The sequence below is a fragment of the Fimicolochytrium jonesii genome, assembly GCF_025526975.1.
Source record: "Fimicolochytrium jonesii strain JEL569 chromosome Unknown EV422scaffold_27, whole genome shotgun sequence".
Taxonomy (NCBI): Eukaryota; Fungi; Chytridiomycota; class Chytridiomycetes; order Spizellomycetales; family Powellomycetaceae; genus Fimicolochytrium; species Fimicolochytrium jonesii.
The window spans coordinates 341,643-361,282 of NW_026515694.1; the positions used below are offsets into that span (position 1 = coordinate 341,643).

The following is a 19,640-nucleotide window of genomic DNA, read 5'->3' on the forward strand; positions in this document are numbered from 1 at the left end:
TGTGCTGCTCTCATAAAACCAGTGACTTACCCTCGGCCGGAACTCGAGCGAGTGCACATGCCAGCTTGAACTGCTGCAAGCAAGCCCTATGCGGATTCGCCCAACGTAAATCTTCGTGAACCTGCTGAGGCTGCCAGACGTATATACTGTATTACTTAGGACTCCCGTTGCATCACGTCGCTTCAGTTCCGAGAACAACCGTCGACGTGCTTGAGATTACACACCGCTCTCCAGCAGCTTACTGGGCATGACTGATTTCCGGGCTAGTCGAGAAGATCGCAAGCGGCCTGTGATTGCAGAGGAAGGAGAGGCTGCTTCCGAACATCCATATCCTTCTAAACGGTTAAACAATAGCAGCAACTTCCTGGACCAAGCTTTACGTGTCGATCCAGCGAGCATCGAGGCGGACAATCGTGGGCGTCGCCGCTCGGGGGATGTTGCAGCAAAGCTAGAGTCCGAAGCAGAAGTACGCCGTAGTTTCTTCGTCCGAGTCTCTGCCAGCAAGTTGCTTAATAGGATCCTTTTAGGAAGATCCGGATGGCGGGATAGCAGGTTCCAATGTCCTGAACTACCAAAAGCTAGCGATATGGCGGCAAATGCAACATTATAAGCGCGAGAGTGCGGCTGCTTCTGAGAAAATAGAGAAATTGGAAGAGCGACAGCATTTTTACGAATCGAGCCTTGCTGTAGCAAATCACTATGTACACAAGGTACGATCGTTTTTTTTCAGCGTTGCGTTCTGAGTGCAGGAGGAGGAATAATCTGCGATACGAATAGGGATGGCAATTCTGATGCGACATTGCGCTAGGTGTTTGAAGATGTGCAAGCGTTTTTACAGCGTCTGGAAGACCACGAAATCGGAAGTGTAAATGGGCTGAAAGCAGGTTCTCGCGTCGAAGCAGAAGGAGGTAAATCAATTTATGGGATACATGCAGCTGTTATAGCAGTCCACGCCCACGCCGGATGTTCAACTAAATCCCGGCGACACGTTACCATAGAATCAGCACCGTCTGCTTTACTGGAAGTCATAGCGGAGCCTCGTTTCCCAGAGGAGGATGTGGACCTTTTCCTGAAAGAAAAGTGGAGCGCGACAAACGAGGTTCTCGCAGCATTGCTCAAGCGTGTTGATGCTACCGCATCGCATGGTACGTCAACAAAAACGGACAGCAACTCAAAAAGAACCAGATTCTCAAATTTTTTCCTATTTCTAGGTTCCGTTACGCGACCATTAAGTGAGAAGGCGGACTTGGATGGGTTACAAGCAAAGCTGCATACGCTCTCCGCACAGGTGTGTAGGGTCACCTTGTCCTCATTGAGCTTGGAACTAACTCAAATGATGAACCGGCAGAATCGGACGTTGGAAAGCGAACTCCACAAACGGGAACGACTGGTGAAAGACCTCAAAATGGATCTTTCGGAAGCTTCCAATCGCGCCATGAAACTGGAACGAAAGCTGGATCGAATCAGCACCAGTTCAAATGGCGCTAAAGAGCACGTGGATTCCGTTGACGACAAGCCCCGTCCGGTTCGTTGATTATTTGAAATCCTTCATATAAAATCCGTATACTGATCGTGATTGTAACTCCAGGCAGATCCTGACGATGAATCGATGGCCGCGATTTCTGAGTTGCGGTCGGTAGAAATAGCAAAATTGAGCGCTGAAAAAAGAAAACTGATGGAGGAACTGGATCAGACTCACTTGAAGGTATTTGCAATTGAGCGCTGCATGTTTTATAGCGCAAGTACTTATGGGATTGTTCAGTATTCAAATAGATCGCTGCACGACGATCAGATCCGAGAGTCCCATATTTATCGAAACCTTGAGGAGGAATATAAGTATCATCTTAGTGAAAACGAGGTCCTCAAACAGCGGCTGGAAAGAATGACCGGGGAGATTGAGGAATATCGAGCGGAGCGGACGAAGTTTGCCGAAGAACTGGAAGCCGAGCATATCACCAGACGAAAAGTGTTGGAAACGGAGATGCGTAGACTTGAGAGTGATTTGACACGGGTTCGCGGAAACCGGGATCAGCTGCAGCACAATCTGGATTTACGGTGTGCCAAAGACAATGTCGAGATTGCTCAACTACAGGAGATCAGGGTTCTTGCCAACGCCAGAAAAGTACGGCCCATCTCTGAAGGCGGCGTTGCAAACGAGGGATCTGACAGGTTTTTGTAGGACAGGATTACATGCTTAGAGGCCGACATTCTAAGATTGAAATTACACCTGGCGGCAAATCTTGGAGACAAAGCTCTTCTCCTTTTCTTCGAAGAGAATCCGGAGGGGAATCCGTTGGCGGACTTGCGACAGCGGCTGAAGTATGTCATGTCATTGGCGAAATGAGATTCGGCGGGCGGCGATGCTGACACCCATTTTTCTGTCAACAGGGATGCCCAGTCGCGAATACGTTCACTGGAAAACGAAACTCAATCGCGAGACCGATATTCCGACACGAGAAATTCCGATAGCGATCGACGCAGTTATCGGCACGATTTAGAGAGTCTACAGTCTAATCTGGACAAATATCGACGGTGGTTTGGAGATGCGAATCCAGATTCCGACCCGACCAAAAAACTGGTTGGCCGGGTAGAGCAGTTAGAAAAGGATCTAGAGCAGAAAACGCTGGCGTTGGAGACCTTGAAGAAGGTATGTAAGGAACACGGTCTTGCTGTGGAGCTGATTCAGATCTAAATTCGAATCACAGACGGAGGCTCGGCTAGCGGAAGAGTTCGATCAATTAGGTGCAGCGTGGACAGAGCTCGAGGAACAATGTACCCGGAAGGTGCTCAACTCATCGGAGAAGGAGGATCATATTCTTCGCCTGGTTGCAGAAGTAAGATTTAGCTCAGTTAGAACTTTTCCGCATGAGCTGCTGAATTGAGACGCCTTTTGCCTTGTAGAGGACAAAATTCGACCAGAAATGCGCAATGATGTCGAAGGATCAGTTGACGAGCGGAAACCTCATCATCGCGTTGCGGAAACAGGCGGAGAAGCAGCTCGACCACATCAATGTCCTTGAGCAACGGGAGAAGAATCTGTCACAACAGCTGGTTCGTAATGGGCTCGGTAAACATATCTGGTTGACATCTTATCAAAACCTATGTACGTCCCCGCGCAGCACACTTTGGAGCGGGAAGTGGTTGCGCATAAAAGTTTCTTCGAGCAACAAACGAGAAAAGAGGCAGACTTCATGCGGCAGCTAGCGCAGTATAAGGACGTGGAGCGGCAATGGACTGCCAAATATGAGAATGTGAGTGGATGCACGGGCGACTCTGGACCGCCAAGTCCTTGGATTGATAGCGACGCTATGGTAAACATCGTTCTCCATGACAGGTGTCAACATTGCTGAAGAAACGGATAGCAGCACAAGAAACGGAGGCACAGGCTCGACGCCAAGCCGAAGAGCGGGTCATGGTGTTGCAAAAGAAGATGGAGAAGCAACGCAAAGTGGAGCCCACCACGCCTGCGGACTCGAGCACGTCGAAGGAATTGGAGCAATTGCGGGTACGTTTATCGGCGTTGGGTTGAATTATGGATGTGATCGCGCGAACAGAGCGCTAACTTGGTTTTCCATTTAGATGCTGCTTCGGTGCAGCAGCTGCGTAACGAATCTGAAATCTCATGTGCTACTGAAATGCATGCACACATTTTGGTATGGTTCAAGGCAGTTGTTGCAAAACGGACGCCACAGCAGTCAGCTCACATTATCAATTCGCAGCAAGGACTGCATCGATCACCAAGTCACGTCACGGCAACGCAAGTGTCCAACGTGCGGCCTTACGTTCGCGCATCAAGATGTGCGCCAAGTTTATCTCTGAATGAACGACATGTATTCATTCGCCACAGGAATCAGCTCAGTACAATTTTGAACACTCCCCCTCCCTCCCTCCCTCGCATGCGAAATATGTATATGTAATCGACGGCATTCTCGCCCTGGCTTCATATCATCAAAAATACATTGAAACATCAATCTCGCCATGGCATGTCAAACATTTCGTCATCCCCAACTCCGGAGCCGGATGCTGCTGGCCCTCTATCCCCGCCAGATTGAGACTTCGTCAGGAATTCCTTGCTTTTCTCTATGGAACGATCCAAGCCCGTGATCTCCTCTGACATTGCGATCGCGCGAGCAATGTTGCCCTCCAGCGTTTTCATAGTGTGCAAATCGTTGTACTTTTCGGCCCCATCTTGGAAGGAGATGATCCCCTGATCCCGTTGGCTTATGGTAGCTAACACCTGATCGTTCTCGACCATCTCCAGAATATTTCGTTCAGCCTCCGCAGGCGTCTGCAATCCGACCGACTTTGCAATATCGCTCAGTGACATTGTTAAATATGTCTGCGTCAGTTGCTGAATGCTTCGGCGTGTCAACGCTTGCACGCACTGCGCCGCCAATCCTCCATTTCCATGTGCGGTAAAGTGTTGCAAAGCCGTTTGGTATTCCGCCTGGACACGCGCAGTGTTCGAGGATTGATACGCTAGTGAAAACTCTAGATACGGTTCCGAAAGATCTTTCACCGCTTTCTCGAACGCCGAGCTCATATACTTTGGCAGAGGCATCACCTTTCCGTGCGCCAGGAGGGAAACTAGGATGTACTTTCGGTGGGCTTCGACTTGTATCGCCGAGGCGATGTGTCCAGGCGCGGTGATGCATAATGTGAAGAATTGGAGGGCGCGCTTGTATTGGTGGAGAGCAGTGTATATCATGCCACCATAATAATGGTAGAGCAGGAAGGATTGAATGGTGGTATCGAAAGCGGCCGGATCAATACTCTCGATGTCGTTATCCAGCACAATCAGAGCGAGGCGTGGTGCGTTGGCGAGGAGACAAGTTTTGCACAGCAGTTGATGGATGCTGGTCAAATAGATTTCGCCGTCGCCGTTTGGAGCTGACCACCTGAGGCAAGCGATACGGAGTGGTGAAACGGCCAGGATTTGCGATTTGGCTTTTGTCGCCAGCCCAACGACTGAGTTTCCAAACTCAGCCATAAGAGTTGGAATAAGGCGAATGTGTGCAACGTTGAATAGCTCTGCAAACGAATTGCAGCATTGTAGCAGCAAGATGATCTGGTCCACATCCAATAAGGAAACGGCGGTTGCGCGTGCGAGCAGGATTTTCAGGTAGGGTATCGTATTGTGGAAGGGACTTAACAGAGCAAGAGGGTCTTGGCCGGAGGACGTCAATTGGGCGAGGGTGGGCCCTGCGAGGGACTTGAGGTAGGGCAGTTCTTTCCGCAAGGCCTCGAGCTCCAGGTCTTGGGAGCTCTGAGCCCGTTTCACAATGTCGTCCATGGTTGATCTCCAAGATGGTGAACAGAGAAAGTCCAAAATAGCGAGCGGAGGATCGATTGCACTGTGAATCGATACAGGGAAGCGGCGGGGATGGGCGACTCCGTTTACAAGAGAGGTTGCAAATTGCGGGTTTCCCACGTCACCATGCTCGGTTCGTCGTTGTTGTTGACTGGCACCAGGAGACAGGGAGACCAGGACATTCGGACTGACGGGGAGCTTAGGGTGAACTGACTCATCCTCGCGCGTCGTTTTTCCAACTCTCACAACATCCCTCAGCTTTTTATCATCCGCTTCATGATACAGTATTAAGAATAGATACGTAGCAATTCAAATTGCTCGCAAAGCCTGTACATGCGATAATCATGTGCCGGTGAATGTGCCCCACAGAAAGCGTTGCAAGATAATCTCACTCTTCAACTGCTAAACTCATGTGAACTGAAGCTCAAAGACGAAAACGTCAGCGGTGTGCCCCCGTCGCCTCTCGACGGCTGGGAAGGGCTCGATGACAGGTCGCTAAGTTGGCCTCTACGCGGCCGACCAGCTGCATCCAGCACAATCACGCCTTCCGCGGATGATTCGTCAATCGGCACCAGAGCCCCAGATCGACGTGAGATGTCCGCCGAACTGTTGGAAAGCGAGACCTGGAGCCCCTGGACTTCGCCCGACGACAGCTGTTCGCCCGCGCTCGTATCCGATGTCGGGCGTGCGGTCTGTTGCGGTAATATCAAGGGTTCGATGAAGTACTGGTCCTGATATCTCAGGGATGGCGACACTTCCGGGATCAAACCGAATCCTGTCGAAGAGTCCCGAGATGATGAAAAGGCATATGATACCTCTTGCGACTTGGGCTGAACTGTTGCGGGTATTCGGCCGTGTGGAACTGCAGCGGCTTCGCCCTCACTGCAAAACGAGTAGAGACCATGTAAGCAGTCATGAAGAACACTGTGATGTGTCTTACCGCACCGTTACCTCAGAAATTGCGAAAGAACCTCCCCTTCCGACATCATCATGGACATGGTAGTCAGACCTAGTGAGCTAGTCTCTATGGATACCGCCGACCCTGACGGCTTAGATGAGCTTGGGTTCGTTGACGTCCCCTTAGAAGTGGGCTAAGAGATTCAAACTGTCAGCGAAGATATCCTATATAAGTCCTTAGGTCGTTCACATTAGGTACTTACCTGGCTTGAAGGTGTTTCTTCCGTTTCCGGTACCACTGCCTTGACAGGGGGCGGACGCAGCTGCCATGTCCGGGCAGGAGATTGTTGTGCGGCCGGGACCACCGGACTAGTGTGCTGCATTCGAGGAGGTTCGTCCTCCTTCACCCGCTGCACCTTTCTCAGTTTGCGAATGCGCTCTTCCTCTTCGAGCAGCTGCCTTGTAGCCTCCTCCTCCATCCGAATCAACCTCTCCGTTCCCGCCTTGTCCGCATCCTGCAGGCTTCTAGAAGCAAGCATGTTTTCATTCATTCTGATGTCGCGTGCAACCTGCTCCTTCTCCCGCAGAAGCATCCTTTCCTTGGCTTCCATCTTCTCACGTTGCCTGCGCTCTTCTTGGGCTTCTGCCGCCATCAGTGCCCTCTCCGCTTCGGCCTGCTGATAAGCTTTCTTCTCAAGATCGACCTTATCCGACTGCATTGAGCGCCTTCCGACATGGTACGTAGATTGAAGTGGATCTCGAGACTTGAGCTCTCGTAGGGTCATCAGCTCGGCCTCCATTTCCTTCAGACGACGCCAATGCTCTTCGTCCGCAATGCACTGGGCGTCATCTACAGCGAGTGTATCCTGCGCTGGCTCCGAGGGAGGAGGACGTCGTTGAAGCGATGCATGATCGGTTGTTGTCCTTCCATCCAGGGGATGCATTGTCAAGGGCTCGTTGCGCTCCCGCTCCGCCAATAGCGGTGACCTTTCTCGTCGAGTCTGCACCACTGGCTGCGGGGGCGGTGACCTTTCTCGTCGAGTCTGCATCACTGGCTGCGGGAGCGGTGACCTGTCCCGTCTATTGTCCAGCACAATGATGCGTTCGGTCTCGGGCTTGTTGCCGATCGCCTGCGATATCCTCAGTTGTGTCTCCAGTTCCCGCATATGATTCTCTTGTCGCATTCTCCATTCCCGTTCTTCGTTCTGCGACGTCCGTAATCGGTCCTCAGCCTCCTTTCGAGCGAGGTGTACTTCCGCAAGCAGTGCAGCATGTTTCGCGGCTTGCTGCTCAAGGATGCGTTCAGGATCAAAAGCAGGAAGTTGGGGTTCTGATGGTGGTGCGGCAAGAGGAGGTGCAGGAGGAGCGGGAGGTGGGGATGCAGGTGGAGGTGGAGGGGAAGGTGTGATCGAGGTGGCTGACTCAACTTTGCGCGCTCCTGACTCCATAGCCTGAGCTACAACGTTCCGGATTTCCATGCTGATACCTTCCCGCATGAACGCGTTGGCTAGCCCATCAAGGCTCACGTTTACGGCCGCAGGGGAACCTGGCGGCTGCGACCGAGGAATGTGCACAGCTTCCCGAGCGACAACCCGGCTCTCCGCATTCACCGCGCTGTTCAGTATCTCATCAGCGATTGCACCAACCATGCGATCCCGATCAGGCTTCGGTTTAGATGCAAGCGGCCTCTGCTTTTGTGGTGGAGTCATTTCAACTGGCTGCACCGTCTCCGTTGCGGCATCCATTCTCATCGGAGGAGGGCTTTTTACAGGCCGCACCGTCTCCGTCGCTACATCTGCCTTCCCAGGACTAATCTTGATGGTAGCGGTGCTTCGCTCCGTAACAAGCACCTCAGCCTGGACCCACTGAGCCAACCGTTCCTCGAAAGCGCTGACCCGGGAGTCAGCCTGCCGACTGATGCTGAGCTGCTTCAACAGCTCCCGTTTAGTTTTGCCCAGCTCAGTCCGCACGATGCGCCACATAGCGTCACGCAGTTCGGCCGGATTGGACTGGCGAAGCGGCGGTGCGCCTGGATCCGTGCCGTAGTTTTCTGCACCAGAAGGTTTCTCGGGCGACCTAAGTGGGCTCCCACATTGGACAGTAGCGTCGGCAGAAGGTCCCATCAAAACGGTTTGATTCGCCGCGTCGACCATGCTGATCGCCGAGACGTCGACAGAATCTGTCTCATCGGGAGTCACTTGTGTAGTATCTTCAACGTAAGGCGAATGCGTTTGCACGGCTTCATCGAAGGTAAGGATGGAGCGATGATGGGGCATCCCTCTGTTCTCCGGGAACATCCACTGAGCCGAAACATCGGGCATGGCATGTGTCTGAGAGGATATCGACGTTACTGGGGCACTTCTCACCGGCTTCTGTGCAGGTCTCGGGACCGGAGGGGGCTTGGTCGAAACCTTCAGGGCACTGTGTATCGGACGTTGCTGCACCCTTTCAGGTGGCTTGACAAGGTTTTGGAGATTCGGCGGTCGCAAAGACGTACGACGAAGGAAGACGGGAGCATTTGATAATCTGACGTTGTAGAAGTTCGGCGGTCGTTTTGTCGGAGAACCTGAATGGTGCTCGGACGCCTTGACAGACCTTAAATCTTGTAAACTGTGACTAAGACCGTGCTCGCTGTGATGGGTGCGTGTCAGCATGCCGGGAGGATGAATTCTGGTTTCTGGCCGACCCCTGACCCCTGCAGTAGGTGCTTTGCCAAGGGCCTTCGCTGCTGATACTGACATCGAGCTGCCGATCGGCCGAGGGCGACTAAGGTACCACACATGAATCAGTGTTCTATCAGTTGGCAACGAAGAAATGTCGCATGCTCAATACCTCTTCGTGCGATTCCCGAAATCGTTCTCCTTCCCGCCGGGGATGCGACTAAAGGAGCTGGATTGGATGTCTCCCGAACTATTTCTGGGTAGCAGAATGGCGCGAGGTTTTGCAGCTGGCTCGGCTGCTGGTATGGAAGGCGTCACGTAATGTGCAGGTTGCTCCTTAGGAGGTATTGGAGCCTTGGTCCGAGCGCTTTGATTGTAATTGTTGAACGGATGGTCTGTGGATATGTCCTGCTTTCGAGTCAGCCTCCAACCCGCGGAAGTGCATTTGCAAGATAACGCACCTTTCCCTTTGTTAGCTGCAGGATTCTCTGATGCACAGCAGCTCTGATACGCTCGTGATCGTCTGGCTCATCAAATCCATCCGGTGCCCGCTGGCTGACCTCGCCAAACGTTGGCTTTATTGGGAAGTCAGCAGGTCCAAATGATGGCTTGTGATCATCACCAAGGATTGCAAGGGTTTTCTGCCTCAGATCCCGTAGAGCACTGGCTACACGGGTGTAGCTGAAGTTGTCTTCCACGGTATTCAGACTTTGCGAAATGGGGCGCGCACCTGGCCGCGCTGCCTTCGGTGTGGCAGTATCGACCTCAAGCTCCTCAGCCCGCGCTCTTGGCCCAGCATTGGTCGATGGAAACCGTGCTGTCAAAACCTCGTCAAGGGGCGACCAACCCAGTGTAGAGTGAATACCGGCAAGATCGTCCAGCGCCGTCGCAATCCGCCCAACCAGATTCGCTTGCCGATCAAGTTCCGTCGACGTTCCTTCGTCAGCCACCGCTTTTGGCACTGGCAGTTCTGGACCGTGAATGGCTCCTGCAGTAGTGGTCGTGATGTACTTTCGCAAATCTTCGTGGATGGCTCGTAGCTGATCCTTCAAATCCTGGCTGGGCCCTGGTCCTGACTGGGTCCCCACAGTTTGCGCATTGTTTGGCCCATCATTCACACGTGGAGCATTGGAAGGCTCCGCATCTCTACGAGCAATAGACTCAGAGTCGGGTGGAAGCGGTAGTTTTCCCGCTCGTGGCTGTGTCGCTGCCGCCTGGACGTTGCCTGGAACAATCTCGACGCTCATCAAAGTCTGAAGCTTTTTCATATGCAGCATTTGCCATTCCGCCTGCTTCTCTTGCATATCATGTAGATGCGTAATTTGCTTCATGATTTGCTGCTGCACAGCATTGCTCTGATCATTGGCAACTGCAAGTTGCTGCCGTAGCAGCTTTTGATTGATTGCGTGGATTCTATCCTGCAAAGCGTCCAAAGTCTTGACTTCCTCATCTATCTTTCTCGGATCCAACGACGCGATAGTTTGCGAGGGGTCTGCATGACGTTTGTGCAGGTTCGCCTTTGTGGGATTTTGCGTTTTTGGTATCAAAGATGTGGTATCTCGGCGACTTGTGCCTGTGTTTGTGAATGGTGCCGGGTGCGTTTTCGCAGATGGAACTTTCAAGGCACTCGAAGCGGTTGTTCCTCGCGCGGGAAAGAGATCGGCCAATTTGTTGGGCACCGACACTGATGCGGCCTCCAGGATGGAAACGTCTCCGCCCAAATGCCCGCCTGACCCTGCGGCGCCTTTCACAGTGACCGTTTCCATTGTTTCTTCTGATGTCCGTGGCCTTCCCTTTCCGGCAACTTCCTGGACCGTTGAGTTTTCCCTGTCATTTATCGATGCGCTGTCTGACAGCACCGCGGGAAACGGGTTCGCAAACTTTTTTCGAAAATCCTCCAGAGAAGCCTGCAGAAGAGACGACTGGGCGCTTACTCGCTGCTCGCCTTGCAGAACCTGCGTCCCTTTTGCGGGGAGCTTCGGTCAGTCTGGGATACCGTTAGAAGGTCGTTTTACATGAGAAGGCGCTTACCGAAGCCTCTTGCGCAGCCAAAGGCCGACTTGCCGAAGGGTTCCCAGGCTCCTCAGGTCGTTTGCCTTGCCGTTGCTGTGCCTCTGGAAGCTGACGATGTCCCCTCGCTCTGTTGAGCAGAGCAGTGGCAGCATTGAAGCTGGCTTCAAGAGACGCGAGTGACACTCCGAGGCTCCCAAGTCCGCTTGGATCTTGGGTCGAGATGAGCGGATTGGCTGCCATGACGTTTGATAATCAAAGAATTGGTAGGACCAGCGGGATCAAAGGGGACGACGGTATAACAGGACGGCAGCTGAAGGTGAGCAGAACAGCGACCATGGGTCTTGCATTTTTGGCAGGCCATGCTGAATGCCAGGTCCAGCAGCACCGCAACTTCAGCATGGACAAGCTGGACATGAACGCGTCTCTCGCAAGGGGGACGATCGAGTCCGGACGAGCCGGACGACGCCGCTAAACAAATCCTCCCCGGACGTATGCATTATGCATACACTGGCTTCAAGCCTAAACCGCTCCTGCAGACTTCATCGGAGAAGGTCGGGGGGATGTGAGAAAGTCCTGGTCATATTCCAGCAAGAACGCCAATGATGGTATTGCTACTGAGCGAAGACGGGCATTGCTACATGATATTCTGCTGCCTTGATACACACTTGTGAACAAAACAAAAAACTACTCTCATTTGCGAGAAGAATGTTTGGCGGACCGGTTCTATATGGAGTTCGGAGCAACCTCTCCGTATCCCAACGTCTAACGTCCTATCCCAGCCCTTGCTTCCAGAGAAGCACACCCTCATCCACCGTTTTCCGGTGGCCGACTAATATCAAATGTCGTCGTCTTCAACTCGCTGGGAGCTAACTAACGTTGACTATACAACGCTCTATGACTTGAGCGGCGTCTAAACCCCATAGGGTGCTTGTGATGCGGTGGTGAAGAACGGAACCGCGGCATGTGTGTGTCCCCGGGTACCGATTAACATTGATGAGGCGCTCGACGTGGTGGACACCGTCCGCGATGCGGAGGATGTCAGGAAATACGCAGGCGCGAACTTCCAGACGGTACGACATCATCAGCCTGGGAGGTAGCCTTGCTAGGTATCCGCCCGCACTTCGACTCGACTGCCATTGTTCGGACACAGCTCAGGAAGCACTCAACACGTCGTGCGCACCACTGAACAGCGGAAATGTCCGAACGGGCGCTTTCCGATCGGTTACTTCATAGGGCGTGATTTCTCGTTTGGAAAAGGCTCATGCATCCCTGTTCGTCATGTTGGCTCAGGTGTATGCACTCTCGCCTTGCACCTCAACCTTCACGAGATGAGCTCCCGGAATCATCACCATTCCAACACTCCTGGTTTCCGGGCCTTTCGACTCCTCGGTGCCCCCTAGTATGACATTTCGCTGTTTGTCGACACAGAGAAAGTAGCCTGCAAAAGTGCGGCCGTCGCTTATGGTCACGCGCAGCGGTTGGTTGAGTAACTCCCGCAGTTTTGCTAGGTTTTCGGATCCGTGAGGCGGTTGTGGGGGAAAATCTGCAACAGAAGCGATGGTGGAACGGACGGCGGTGGGAGGAGAGGTGGGCCTGGCTGGGGGATGGCCGGACGTCTGCTGGAATATGAGATATTAGAAAAGCTCCAGACCATCAATATCAGGCAGCCCCGAAGACGGCTAAGAATGCACATGCAACCCTCGCCTTTCCCTCAATTACCGGCATCTTTGCGAATGGCTTTGTTGACTGCGAGACCTGTATTTTCCGAAGCCTCCAACGCCGTTGCTGAAAGTGTCTATCGTTTGCTTCGTTCGTGGCTCGAGCAAAGCAGCCATGGGCGTGGGAGTTCTGGGAGTTTCCGAATGGGACGAACACGCGTGGGGAGTCGGAGGATTCTGGTGATCGCCTGTGTTTCCCCGTTGCGAATTGCCTTGCGCTACACCCGCTGAACCCATTTCTGACCGGAAACACTCGCCATCCAGAGCCCTGAGTGGCAAGCCGAGCGGAGCAGCATATCATGTCGAAGCCAAACGAACTCCCTTCCGCGGATGAAACCAACGAGGAAACGATATCACTGAACGCTCTCCGCGAGCGTCAAAGAATCGCATCCCTTAGCTTTTGGACCGGCCTCGCGCAACAACCAAAGGCTGCTGACATTGTCATGTATGGAGGGTAAGTGAGCGGCATCACACGGCAACAGTGTATCCGGCCACTTACTTTGGAACGCGTATTGTAACTCTTTCTGCGATCGTTTTCAGCACGAAAGTAAGCGGCGTTCTGAGGGGCGGGACCGTGACCAGAGGAGAACCAGACGATGTCTTTATGGTGGACGAGCTGGCCACGCCTTTGGGAACGTACCCGGCGGCAAATATGCGGGCGTCTGATGTGCGATATGTTGTCATCAAGTAGGGGCGTCGGGGCACTTCCATCGCATATGTTCGGATGTGGTGTATATATATATACAAGTGTTCAGAACTTGGCGTATTCACAATAGATTGACCCCGCCATCCCTATTTATAACTCGACGGTGCAGCCAAGGACACCATTCATCCTATTGTTCAACTCTTCCTGCGCGTTGCGCTCCGCCTGTTCTCGTTGGAGGACCTCCTGCGCGACCCGGTTCAGTTCGTCTGCAAAGTCGCGCCAGTCAAATAGGTGTTCGAGATTCATGCGGTAAAGTTGGAGACGGAAGAGGTATTCGTCAAGCGGGCCAGGTTCGGGTATCGGTGGTTTCAAAGGGGTTGATGAAGCAGAATCGACGACTGGGGATGGTGATGGTGAGCCAGTTTCCCTTCCCGAAATTTCTGAACGATCGATGGGATCGGAGGACGTCGCTGCAGGTTCGGTAACTGCGCTCGAACTCTTTCCACCGTTCTTGGCGAGTGTCCGTGCATGACGCTCGAGTGCTGCCCCGGTTGCTGCAAGCGTCGTGGACGGGGCCGGAACCGTTCCGGATTCGCTGAAATCCGCAATGTCCTGCTGGAACTCCATAGTAGCCATCTTCGCAGCAGCGACGTCCGTCTCGTCCTCCGCCTGCATGATAGCCTGTTCCCAGACGCTTGCATCAGCCGGCGCCCCTGCTGCGGTCTCTGGGCGGATTTGCTTTGGTTGTAGCTCGGGCCCAGATTGAGTCCCATCTCCAGACTCGGTGAGATTGCCCGCATCTAGCCAATCCTGCCACTGCAACGTTGTATTGGAGTTGTTCTTGCTTATCCACTCAGTCGTGAAATCTCCGGCTCGAATAACAAGTTGGTCAAGCCGACGTTTTTGATTTGCTTTTCGGAGCATGTTCTCTTCAATTGTGTGTGCGCTCACAAAGCGGTAAATGTGGACTTCGCGGGTTTGGCCGATTCTATGCGCGCGATCTTGAGCTTGGGCTGTGGATGACAATTGCAAATGAGTAAATGGCTACTGCGCGACGAACAATCTAGTGCAGTTCGACTTACCATCCATAGCCGGGTTCCAATCACTGTCATAGAAAATGACCCGATCGGCGCCCGTCAAATTCATCCCTATCCCACCACTGCGTGTGCTTAGGATGAAGACGAGAATGCGCTTATCGTTATTGAACCGCTCCATGAGCACTTGTCGCTGCTCGACCTTTGTAGAACCATCTAGACGAAGATAGCGGTGCCCATGCAGATTCAGGAAAACTTCGAGGATATCTGTCGAATAAATAGATTTGTTAATCCAGGAAGGGACGATGAACGAGGGAGGACACCACATACCGAGCATTTTGGTCATCTGCGTGAAAATCAGCGCCCGATGACCTCCAGGCTTCATCTCCTTCAATATCTTGTCCAACATCTGCAACTTGCCGCAATCAAACTGAACAAGTCTCTTGTCCGGAAACGAGATTTCCAGTCTTGTTTTCGCGAACCCCAGCACATCTACCGGACAGACTTCACCCAGTTGCTCTGCTATGGAAGGAATGACACCGTCGTCACCCGCATCATACGAATCGGCTGACCGAGGATAGATGAGACCGGGAGTGGGTATATTCGTGCGAAAAGGGTGGACGCGAGCCCGCGGTGTTACGCATACGAAGCGATCGATGTATTCAATGACGGTTGCCAATCTCTCCTCTGGGGTTAACACCGCTTGGCGCAGATATGTGCTGTACGAACCCATTCTGCTCGGATCGTCGCTGGCGTGAACGATGACTTCGACTTCGCGTTCTCCAAGTGACCGACATAACCGAATTACATCACGTCCGTACATCGGTGCGATGCCCGCCAGAGCGTGTCTACACCGCAACCGATTTGACCGCTTCAGCGTCTGCCACCAATGTACTTTGTCCTTTGCATTGTGCCACTGCTTGACCAGCTTCCAAGCCGCCAGCGTTCGAACCTGGCCGTCCTTCGGAAGTAAAGCGCGGGTTTGTACCTCGGCATCCACGGCCTCGTCCAGACTCTGCTGAATCTCTCGCCATGCCGCCCACTTCGTCAAGCGCTGGCTCTCCAATCGCGTCCACCCGTGAGGCCCTTCCCGATCTGGGTTCACAATGTCAAGGCCAATCCGCGCCATAGAAACCACACTATCGATCTCGCGCAAAAGCTTCTTCCAGACCAAAATCTCTTCGAGCTTGAGCAAACGCCCTGGGACGCCGCCTTCCGGAAGAGCGAATCCCGTGACGACCGGTCGCTCCTCGAATAAGTTTGGGTGATTGCACACTTTTCGTAGCTGCATGAGAACGTTGACGATGCTTAGATAGTTCCCTGACGCCAAATCCGCTTTCGTCTTCGCGCGAGACATGAAGTCATCGTACAGAAACCGCTGCCGCTTACTCAGCCGACACGTGACAACATGTTCGTACTTGGCCGGCATTTGTTTCTCCACGTCCGCTTTGAGACGACGCAGAATATATGGTCTAAGCACGGCGTGGAGCCTCGCCACAGATTCGCGCGTATCGGCATCCGCGGAATCGGTAGTCAAAGCATCATTCGGCATCCCGGAGCCGTCACCGATTAGACTGGACACCGATCCTTCGAACCATTCTTTGAACTCCTGGCGTCCCGCAAATCCGCCTTCCGTTTGACCGCCGGGACCGCCTGCAGCAGGCATCAGAAAGTAGAGCAAACTCCACAGCTCCATGAGACTGTTTTGCAGCGGCGTGCCTGTGAGAAGCAATCTGCGCTCGGTGTTGAAGCCCAGCAGTGTTTGCCACCGTTGGCTGCGAAAGTTTTTGATGTTGTGTGCTTCGTCGAGAACCAGATAACACCATCGTTTTCGGCGGAAGATATGTTGATCGCGCAGGACGATTTGGTAGCTGGTGATGCAGACATGAAAGGAGTTGGGCTTCAACCAACCGACACGCTTCGCTGCGCGTTCGGCAATGTTTCCGTAGTAGGTCAGTAGCTTGAAGCCAGGCAGCCATTTCTTGAACTCGCATTCCCAATTCAGCATCACTGAGGTAGGCACGACAATCAAATGAGGGCCCCAGACTCCTCGATCGACCGCAAGATGCGCAAAGAGCGAAATGGTTTGTATCGTTTTCCCCAACCCCATTTCATCGGCGAGAATGCCATTTAGCCCTTTCTGGTAAAGCCCTGCAAGCCAGCTCAAGCCAACGTGCTGGTATTCTCTGAGAGTGTGTTTAAGCAGGAAAGGGATTGGCGTTTCGTTTTGGTTTTGCGCCTCGTTGTCCCTCTCGCTTTTGGCTGCATCATGACCCAAGTTCCCGTCAACTTCCGCACTAGTGGAGATTGACGTGAGCGAAGTGGTGCCCAGATTTGCGTTTGGCGGAGGGGACTGAAACGCGGCGTTCGTGTCGTCATCTTCAGGATGGGAGGCCCCACTGCTCAGGGAAAACGGAGAATGTGGCACTGGGTCATCTCCCATGATAGCTTTCTCCTCAGGCAAACCGCTGCTTTCGTTCTCGAGCTCGAAATGGTTCGTGTCGGGTAATGTGTGTTTCCTCGGGGATGCAAATGGTTTAGAAGTATTGGCTTCGAGGTTTTCGATAGGTTCATCAGCATCAACGTTATCATCCTCCTCAACGCCATCGTCATCCTCCGTCTGATCCTCGTCATCCGAAGCCCCATTCTGCTCCTCCATCTGCCTCATCCACGCACGAAGCGCGTCAATGTCGGTATCCATGTCGTCTCGAAGACCGTTCATCTCTTCATCACTATCAACGCCTTCTTCGGCTTCGTCGGCATCGAGTTCCGCTTCCGCAGCCTGGTCTTCTTCGTCGATATCCATGTCCGCTGCTTCTAAAACAAACTCCACATCGCCATTCTCAATCGGTATTCGTTGCTTCAGAACCGCAGGTGGGGAGCCAGATGACTGCAAGTCATTCGCAGCAACGGATCCAACAAAGGACGCTGGTGACGGTGGTATCGAGAGCGCAGGTATGTCGGACCCTGCGTCCTCGGCGTAAATACCGTCGGGCTGAGCCGCCGGCTCATCATCATCATCCAGTTCTTCCTGCAGTTCGCCAGCATCATCATCATAAACCTCCTCAATTCGGTCAGAGTCCTCGTCCTGTTCTGACTGATTCATCTGATACTCGAAGTATTCTTTTCCAAGCAAGTCTTCGACCGGAACGTCCATCTCAACCCTAAGAGCTTCCATCTCAGATTGATCGCTACTGCTTTCCGACATTATCTCATCATCAACATCGTCCGTGCTTCGGACAGAAAAATCGTCGCCGTCATGGTCAAAGGTAGCTGAAGAGCCGACGCTAAAGGATGGGGACGAGGCTCGAGATCCCGGCACATTCCGCCCTTGCAATACGGTCGATGAATGCTCGATGATGGCATCCAGCTGGCGTTTGCCTGCTTGGCGTTGTTCTTCGGCCAAGAGTTTTGAATGCTGGATTCGTATGATCTATGCAGAAGAAGATCGGTCAGACAAGAGTCCATAAGCACCGATCCAGTCATTCATGCATACCGATTCAACCAGCTTCCACCGTTTCGTCAACTCCACCCTGACGTCCTTGAAGCATCGTTTCCACTTCTTCTCTTCGGCAGAGGTCTTGCGCTCTCCTTCTGTGAGTCTGAGCTCCCAATACTTTTGCATAGCTTTGCTTGCGAGTTTTGTTCTCCGTGTGCGCTCTTTGCCGGCATGAGCAAACCCTGCACTGACAACCCGCATTTCCTCCAGTAAGCGGGTCCAATGCGTTCGCTGCGGCGGATCGGGTCTCTTTTCCAAATCCTGAGCTGTTAACCCTCTCAACAACCCGATCTGCTTCATTTTTGCTAGGCGGATGTCGACTTGGACTTCCGTATTGGCCCGGCTTTCGTAGTCATTTTTGCTGACTTCTTCATCGTCTAAATACAGGAATGTAGCCAAATACTCCCCCAAATTCCTGTACCGCGCCCCGCCAATGTGTAAAAGAGCCGAGCGAGGGACCAGCCCGTCGATCTCGACAGCAGTTTCTTCTACTAGATAGTGTAGCGAGGTAGAATCTCGGTTCGTATGCCCGCGAGTGCCATACCGATCCGGGCGTTGTGCATCTCTGATAGCTTTTGACCGAATTTCGGCCAGATCATTCGCGACGTTGGAACGGAGGTCAACGTTTTGCAAATACTATGGGAAAGCCCATTAGAGTGAGCGAAAGCTGAACGATGTCAGAACACGTGGGCACGTAAGTATCAAGCAGAAGATGCGGCATAGTGTAACAACCTTAGCAATGCGCTCTCCTTTGTCCACCTTCAGCTTCGCCGGATCATATTCCAGGAGCGGCAACTGATTTTCGAGATAGTACATTTCCCGAACGCGACTGTCGTATGAGTCCAGTATCTGCCCAAGACGCTGTTTCCGCTGATCGATGACGTGCCGTTTGTGTATCTCAAACGCAGGGAGTAAAGATGCTCGTCTGCTGGACAAGGGCTCCTCATCCGAATCTGTGCATGCGCCGTTCATTCGAGCACCTGCATCTTTCGATTTGGCCTTTCTCGCAGTCGTAGCTTTCGCGGGATATCGCCCAGCAGATTTGATGGGGTTCTTGATAGGATGCGAATCCTTCGAGCTTCGCGGTCGTCCCCTGGTGGCACCTGTAACCAGGGCATTACCATTACTGCTTCCACGACCTCTCGTTCCCCTGCTCGCTAATCCGCTCCCCCGTGGCCTTCCTGGCCGAGAAGCCGCTGCGTGTGGATGTGAGGTAGGCGGCGCGGCTTTCACTTTCGCTGGTTCATTTCGGGTCTGTCCTACTGAGCGGTTAAGCGGCGGCCTGCCAGGCCTGCGTTTGGCTGGTTGCACAGGTTCAGTTGTCATTTTTGTCGCACGCCCAAATTCTCCACACCGGGCATGGGTGGTCTCCTATCAGCTTCACTAAAGTATCGCCCCGATCCACAAGAGCTATATGTGATATATTTCCTCGCAGGTCTCAGAGGTATTCTTGTGCGGCACGGCCTGAAGAGGCGTAGACTTTCGGATGCAAGGTTTTCAAGAACCGTTGTGTGCCTGGCAGCTTAATGTACTGTACATATATGGAGGTCACGATTCCGGGGAGATCAGAGGAAGTCGCGCGGCTTGCCGACACAGGAAGCGACACTTGCGAAACTCAGAAACAGCAGCGGAGCGGGTATAAGCGCACGCGATATTAGAGGACAGATGAGTGCAAAGAACGGAACGAAAAAAAAAAGGGTGCTGTGCGGGAATGGGGTCAAGATGAGATGTGGAAGGAGCGGAAGTCTCTGGGGGGGGGCCCTTTCCGAAGCTGTTGTTAACAAACAGTGCTGCAAGAGAGACGCTGTTTTCTCACATGACGCGTGCCAAAAACGCCAACGCGTCGCGTCTCCCCTTCGTTG

At 53.0% G+C, this 19,640-nt stretch overlaps 7 protein-coding genes across 7 annotated transcripts; 2 read left to right on the forward strand and 5 right to left on the reverse strand.

The window, feature by feature from the left end:
- Positions 1-42: 42 nt before the first annotated feature.
- On the forward strand, positions 43-3,905 carry EV422DRAFT_541347 (uncharacterized protein). Its single transcript, XM_053071195.1, has 16 exons — positions 43-466; positions 528-710; positions 809-908; positions 999-1,145; positions 1,212-1,288; positions 1,349-1,525; positions 1,589-1,705; positions 1,763-2,122; positions 2,180-2,319; positions 2,389-2,647; positions 2,706-2,834; positions 2,902-3,051; positions 3,120-3,251; positions 3,335-3,505; positions 3,580-3,653; positions 3,720-3,905. Exons 1-16 carry the CDS (start codon positions 248-250, stop codon positions 3,817-3,819), a joined length of 2,535 nt encoding a protein of 844 aa, XP_052922566.1. The 5' UTR covers positions 43-247; the 3' UTR covers positions 3,820-3,905.
- On the reverse strand, positions 3,906-5,480 carry EV422DRAFT_541352 (uncharacterized protein). Its single transcript, XM_053071196.1, has one exon. The coding sequence runs from the start codon at positions 5,291-5,293 to the stop codon at positions 3,968-3,970; it is 1,326 nt and encodes a 441-aa protein (XP_052922567.1). The 5' UTR covers positions 5,294-5,480; the 3' UTR covers positions 3,906-3,967.
- A 423-nt stretch (positions 5,481-5,903) lies between these two features.
- EV422DRAFT_220310 (uncharacterized protein) lies at positions 5,904-9,033 on the reverse strand. Its single transcript, XM_053065460.1, has 2 exons — positions 6,625-9,033; positions 5,904-6,193 (listed from the first exon to the last, which is right to left on the reverse strand). Exons 1-2 carry the CDS (start codon positions 8,947-8,949, stop codon positions 6,191-6,193), a joined length of 2,328 nt encoding a protein of 775 aa, XP_052922568.1. The 5' UTR covers positions 8,950-9,033; the 3' UTR covers positions 5,904-6,190.
- A 65-nt stretch (positions 9,034-9,098) lies between these two features.
- EV422DRAFT_220313 (uncharacterized protein) lies at positions 9,099-11,265 on the reverse strand. The gene is made up of 3 exons (XM_053065461.1): positions 10,900-11,265; positions 9,330-10,823; positions 9,099-9,263 (listed from the first exon to the last, which is right to left on the reverse strand). Exons 1-3 carry the CDS (start codon positions 11,119-11,121, stop codon positions 9,183-9,185), a joined length of 1,797 nt encoding a protein of 598 aa, XP_052922569.1. The 5' UTR covers positions 11,122-11,265; the 3' UTR covers positions 9,099-9,182.
- Positions 11,266-12,898: 1,633 nt separating this feature from the next.
- EV422DRAFT_570644 (uncharacterized protein) lies at positions 12,899-13,290 on the forward strand (the record flags this gene model as incomplete). The annotated part of the gene is made up of 2 exons (XM_053072895.1): positions 12,899-13,053; positions 13,140-13,290. 2 exons carry the CDS (start codon positions 12,899-12,901, stop codon positions 13,288-13,290), a joined length of 306 nt encoding a protein of 101 aa, XP_052922570.1.
- A 105-nt stretch (positions 13,291-13,395) lies between these two features.
- On the reverse strand, positions 13,396-17,085 carry EV422DRAFT_499856 (P-loop containing nucleoside triphosphate hydrolase protein; the record flags this gene model as incomplete). Its single annotated transcript, XM_053068107.1, has 4 exons — positions 13,396-14,258; positions 14,328-14,546; positions 14,610-14,783; positions 14,829-17,085. 4 exons carry the CDS (start codon positions 17,083-17,085, stop codon positions 13,396-13,398), a joined length of 3,513 nt encoding a protein of 1,170 aa, XP_052922571.1.
- Positions 17,086-18,253: 1,168 nt separating this feature from the next.
- EV422DRAFT_220334 (uncharacterized protein) lies at positions 18,254-19,223 on the reverse strand. Its single transcript, XM_053065462.1, has one exon. The coding sequence runs from the start codon at positions 19,102-19,104 to the stop codon at positions 18,430-18,432; it is 675 nt and encodes a 224-aa protein (XP_052922572.1). The 5' UTR covers positions 19,105-19,223; the 3' UTR covers positions 18,254-18,429.
- Positions 19,224-19,640: the final 417 nt, after the last annotated feature.

Bases quoted from the DNA above. Each gene is read 5' to 3' on its own strand.
- EV422DRAFT_541352 (XM_053071196.1), bottom strand. From the start codon at position 5,293: ATGGACGACATTGTGAAACGGGCTCAGAGCTCCCAAGACCTGGAGCTC.
- EV422DRAFT_541347 (XM_053071195.1), top strand. From the start codon at position 248: ATGACTGATTTCCGGGCTAGTCGAGAAGATCGCAAGCGGCCTGTGATT. The intron at 3,252-3,334 runs GTGAGTGGATGC...TCTCCATGACAG, and splicing joins GGACTGCCAAATATGAGAAT to GTGTCAACATTGCTGAAGAA. The intron at 3,506-3,579 runs GTACGTTTATCG...TTTTCCATTTAG, and splicing joins AGGAATTGGAGCAATTGCGG to ATGCTGCTTCGGTGCAGCAG.
- EV422DRAFT_220334 (XM_053065462.1), bottom strand. From the start codon at position 19,104: ATGACAACTGAACCTGTGCAACCAGCCAAACGCAGGCCTGGCAGGCCG.
- EV422DRAFT_220313 (XM_053065461.1), bottom strand. From the start codon at position 11,121: ATGGCAGCCAATCCGCTCATCTCGACCCAAGATCCAAGCGGACTTGGG. The intron at 10,824-10,899 runs GTAAGCGCCTTC...AAAGGGACGCAG, and splicing joins TGGCTGCGCAAGAGGCTTCG to GTTCTGCAAGGCGAGCAGCG. The intron at 9,264-9,329 runs GTGCGTTATCTT...ACATATCCACAG, and splicing joins TGCAGCTAACAAAGGGAAAG to ACCATCCGTTCAACAATTAC.
- EV422DRAFT_220310 (XM_053065460.1), bottom strand. From the start codon at position 8,949: ATGTCAGTATCAGCAGCGAAGGCCCTTGGCAAAGCACCTACTGCAGGG.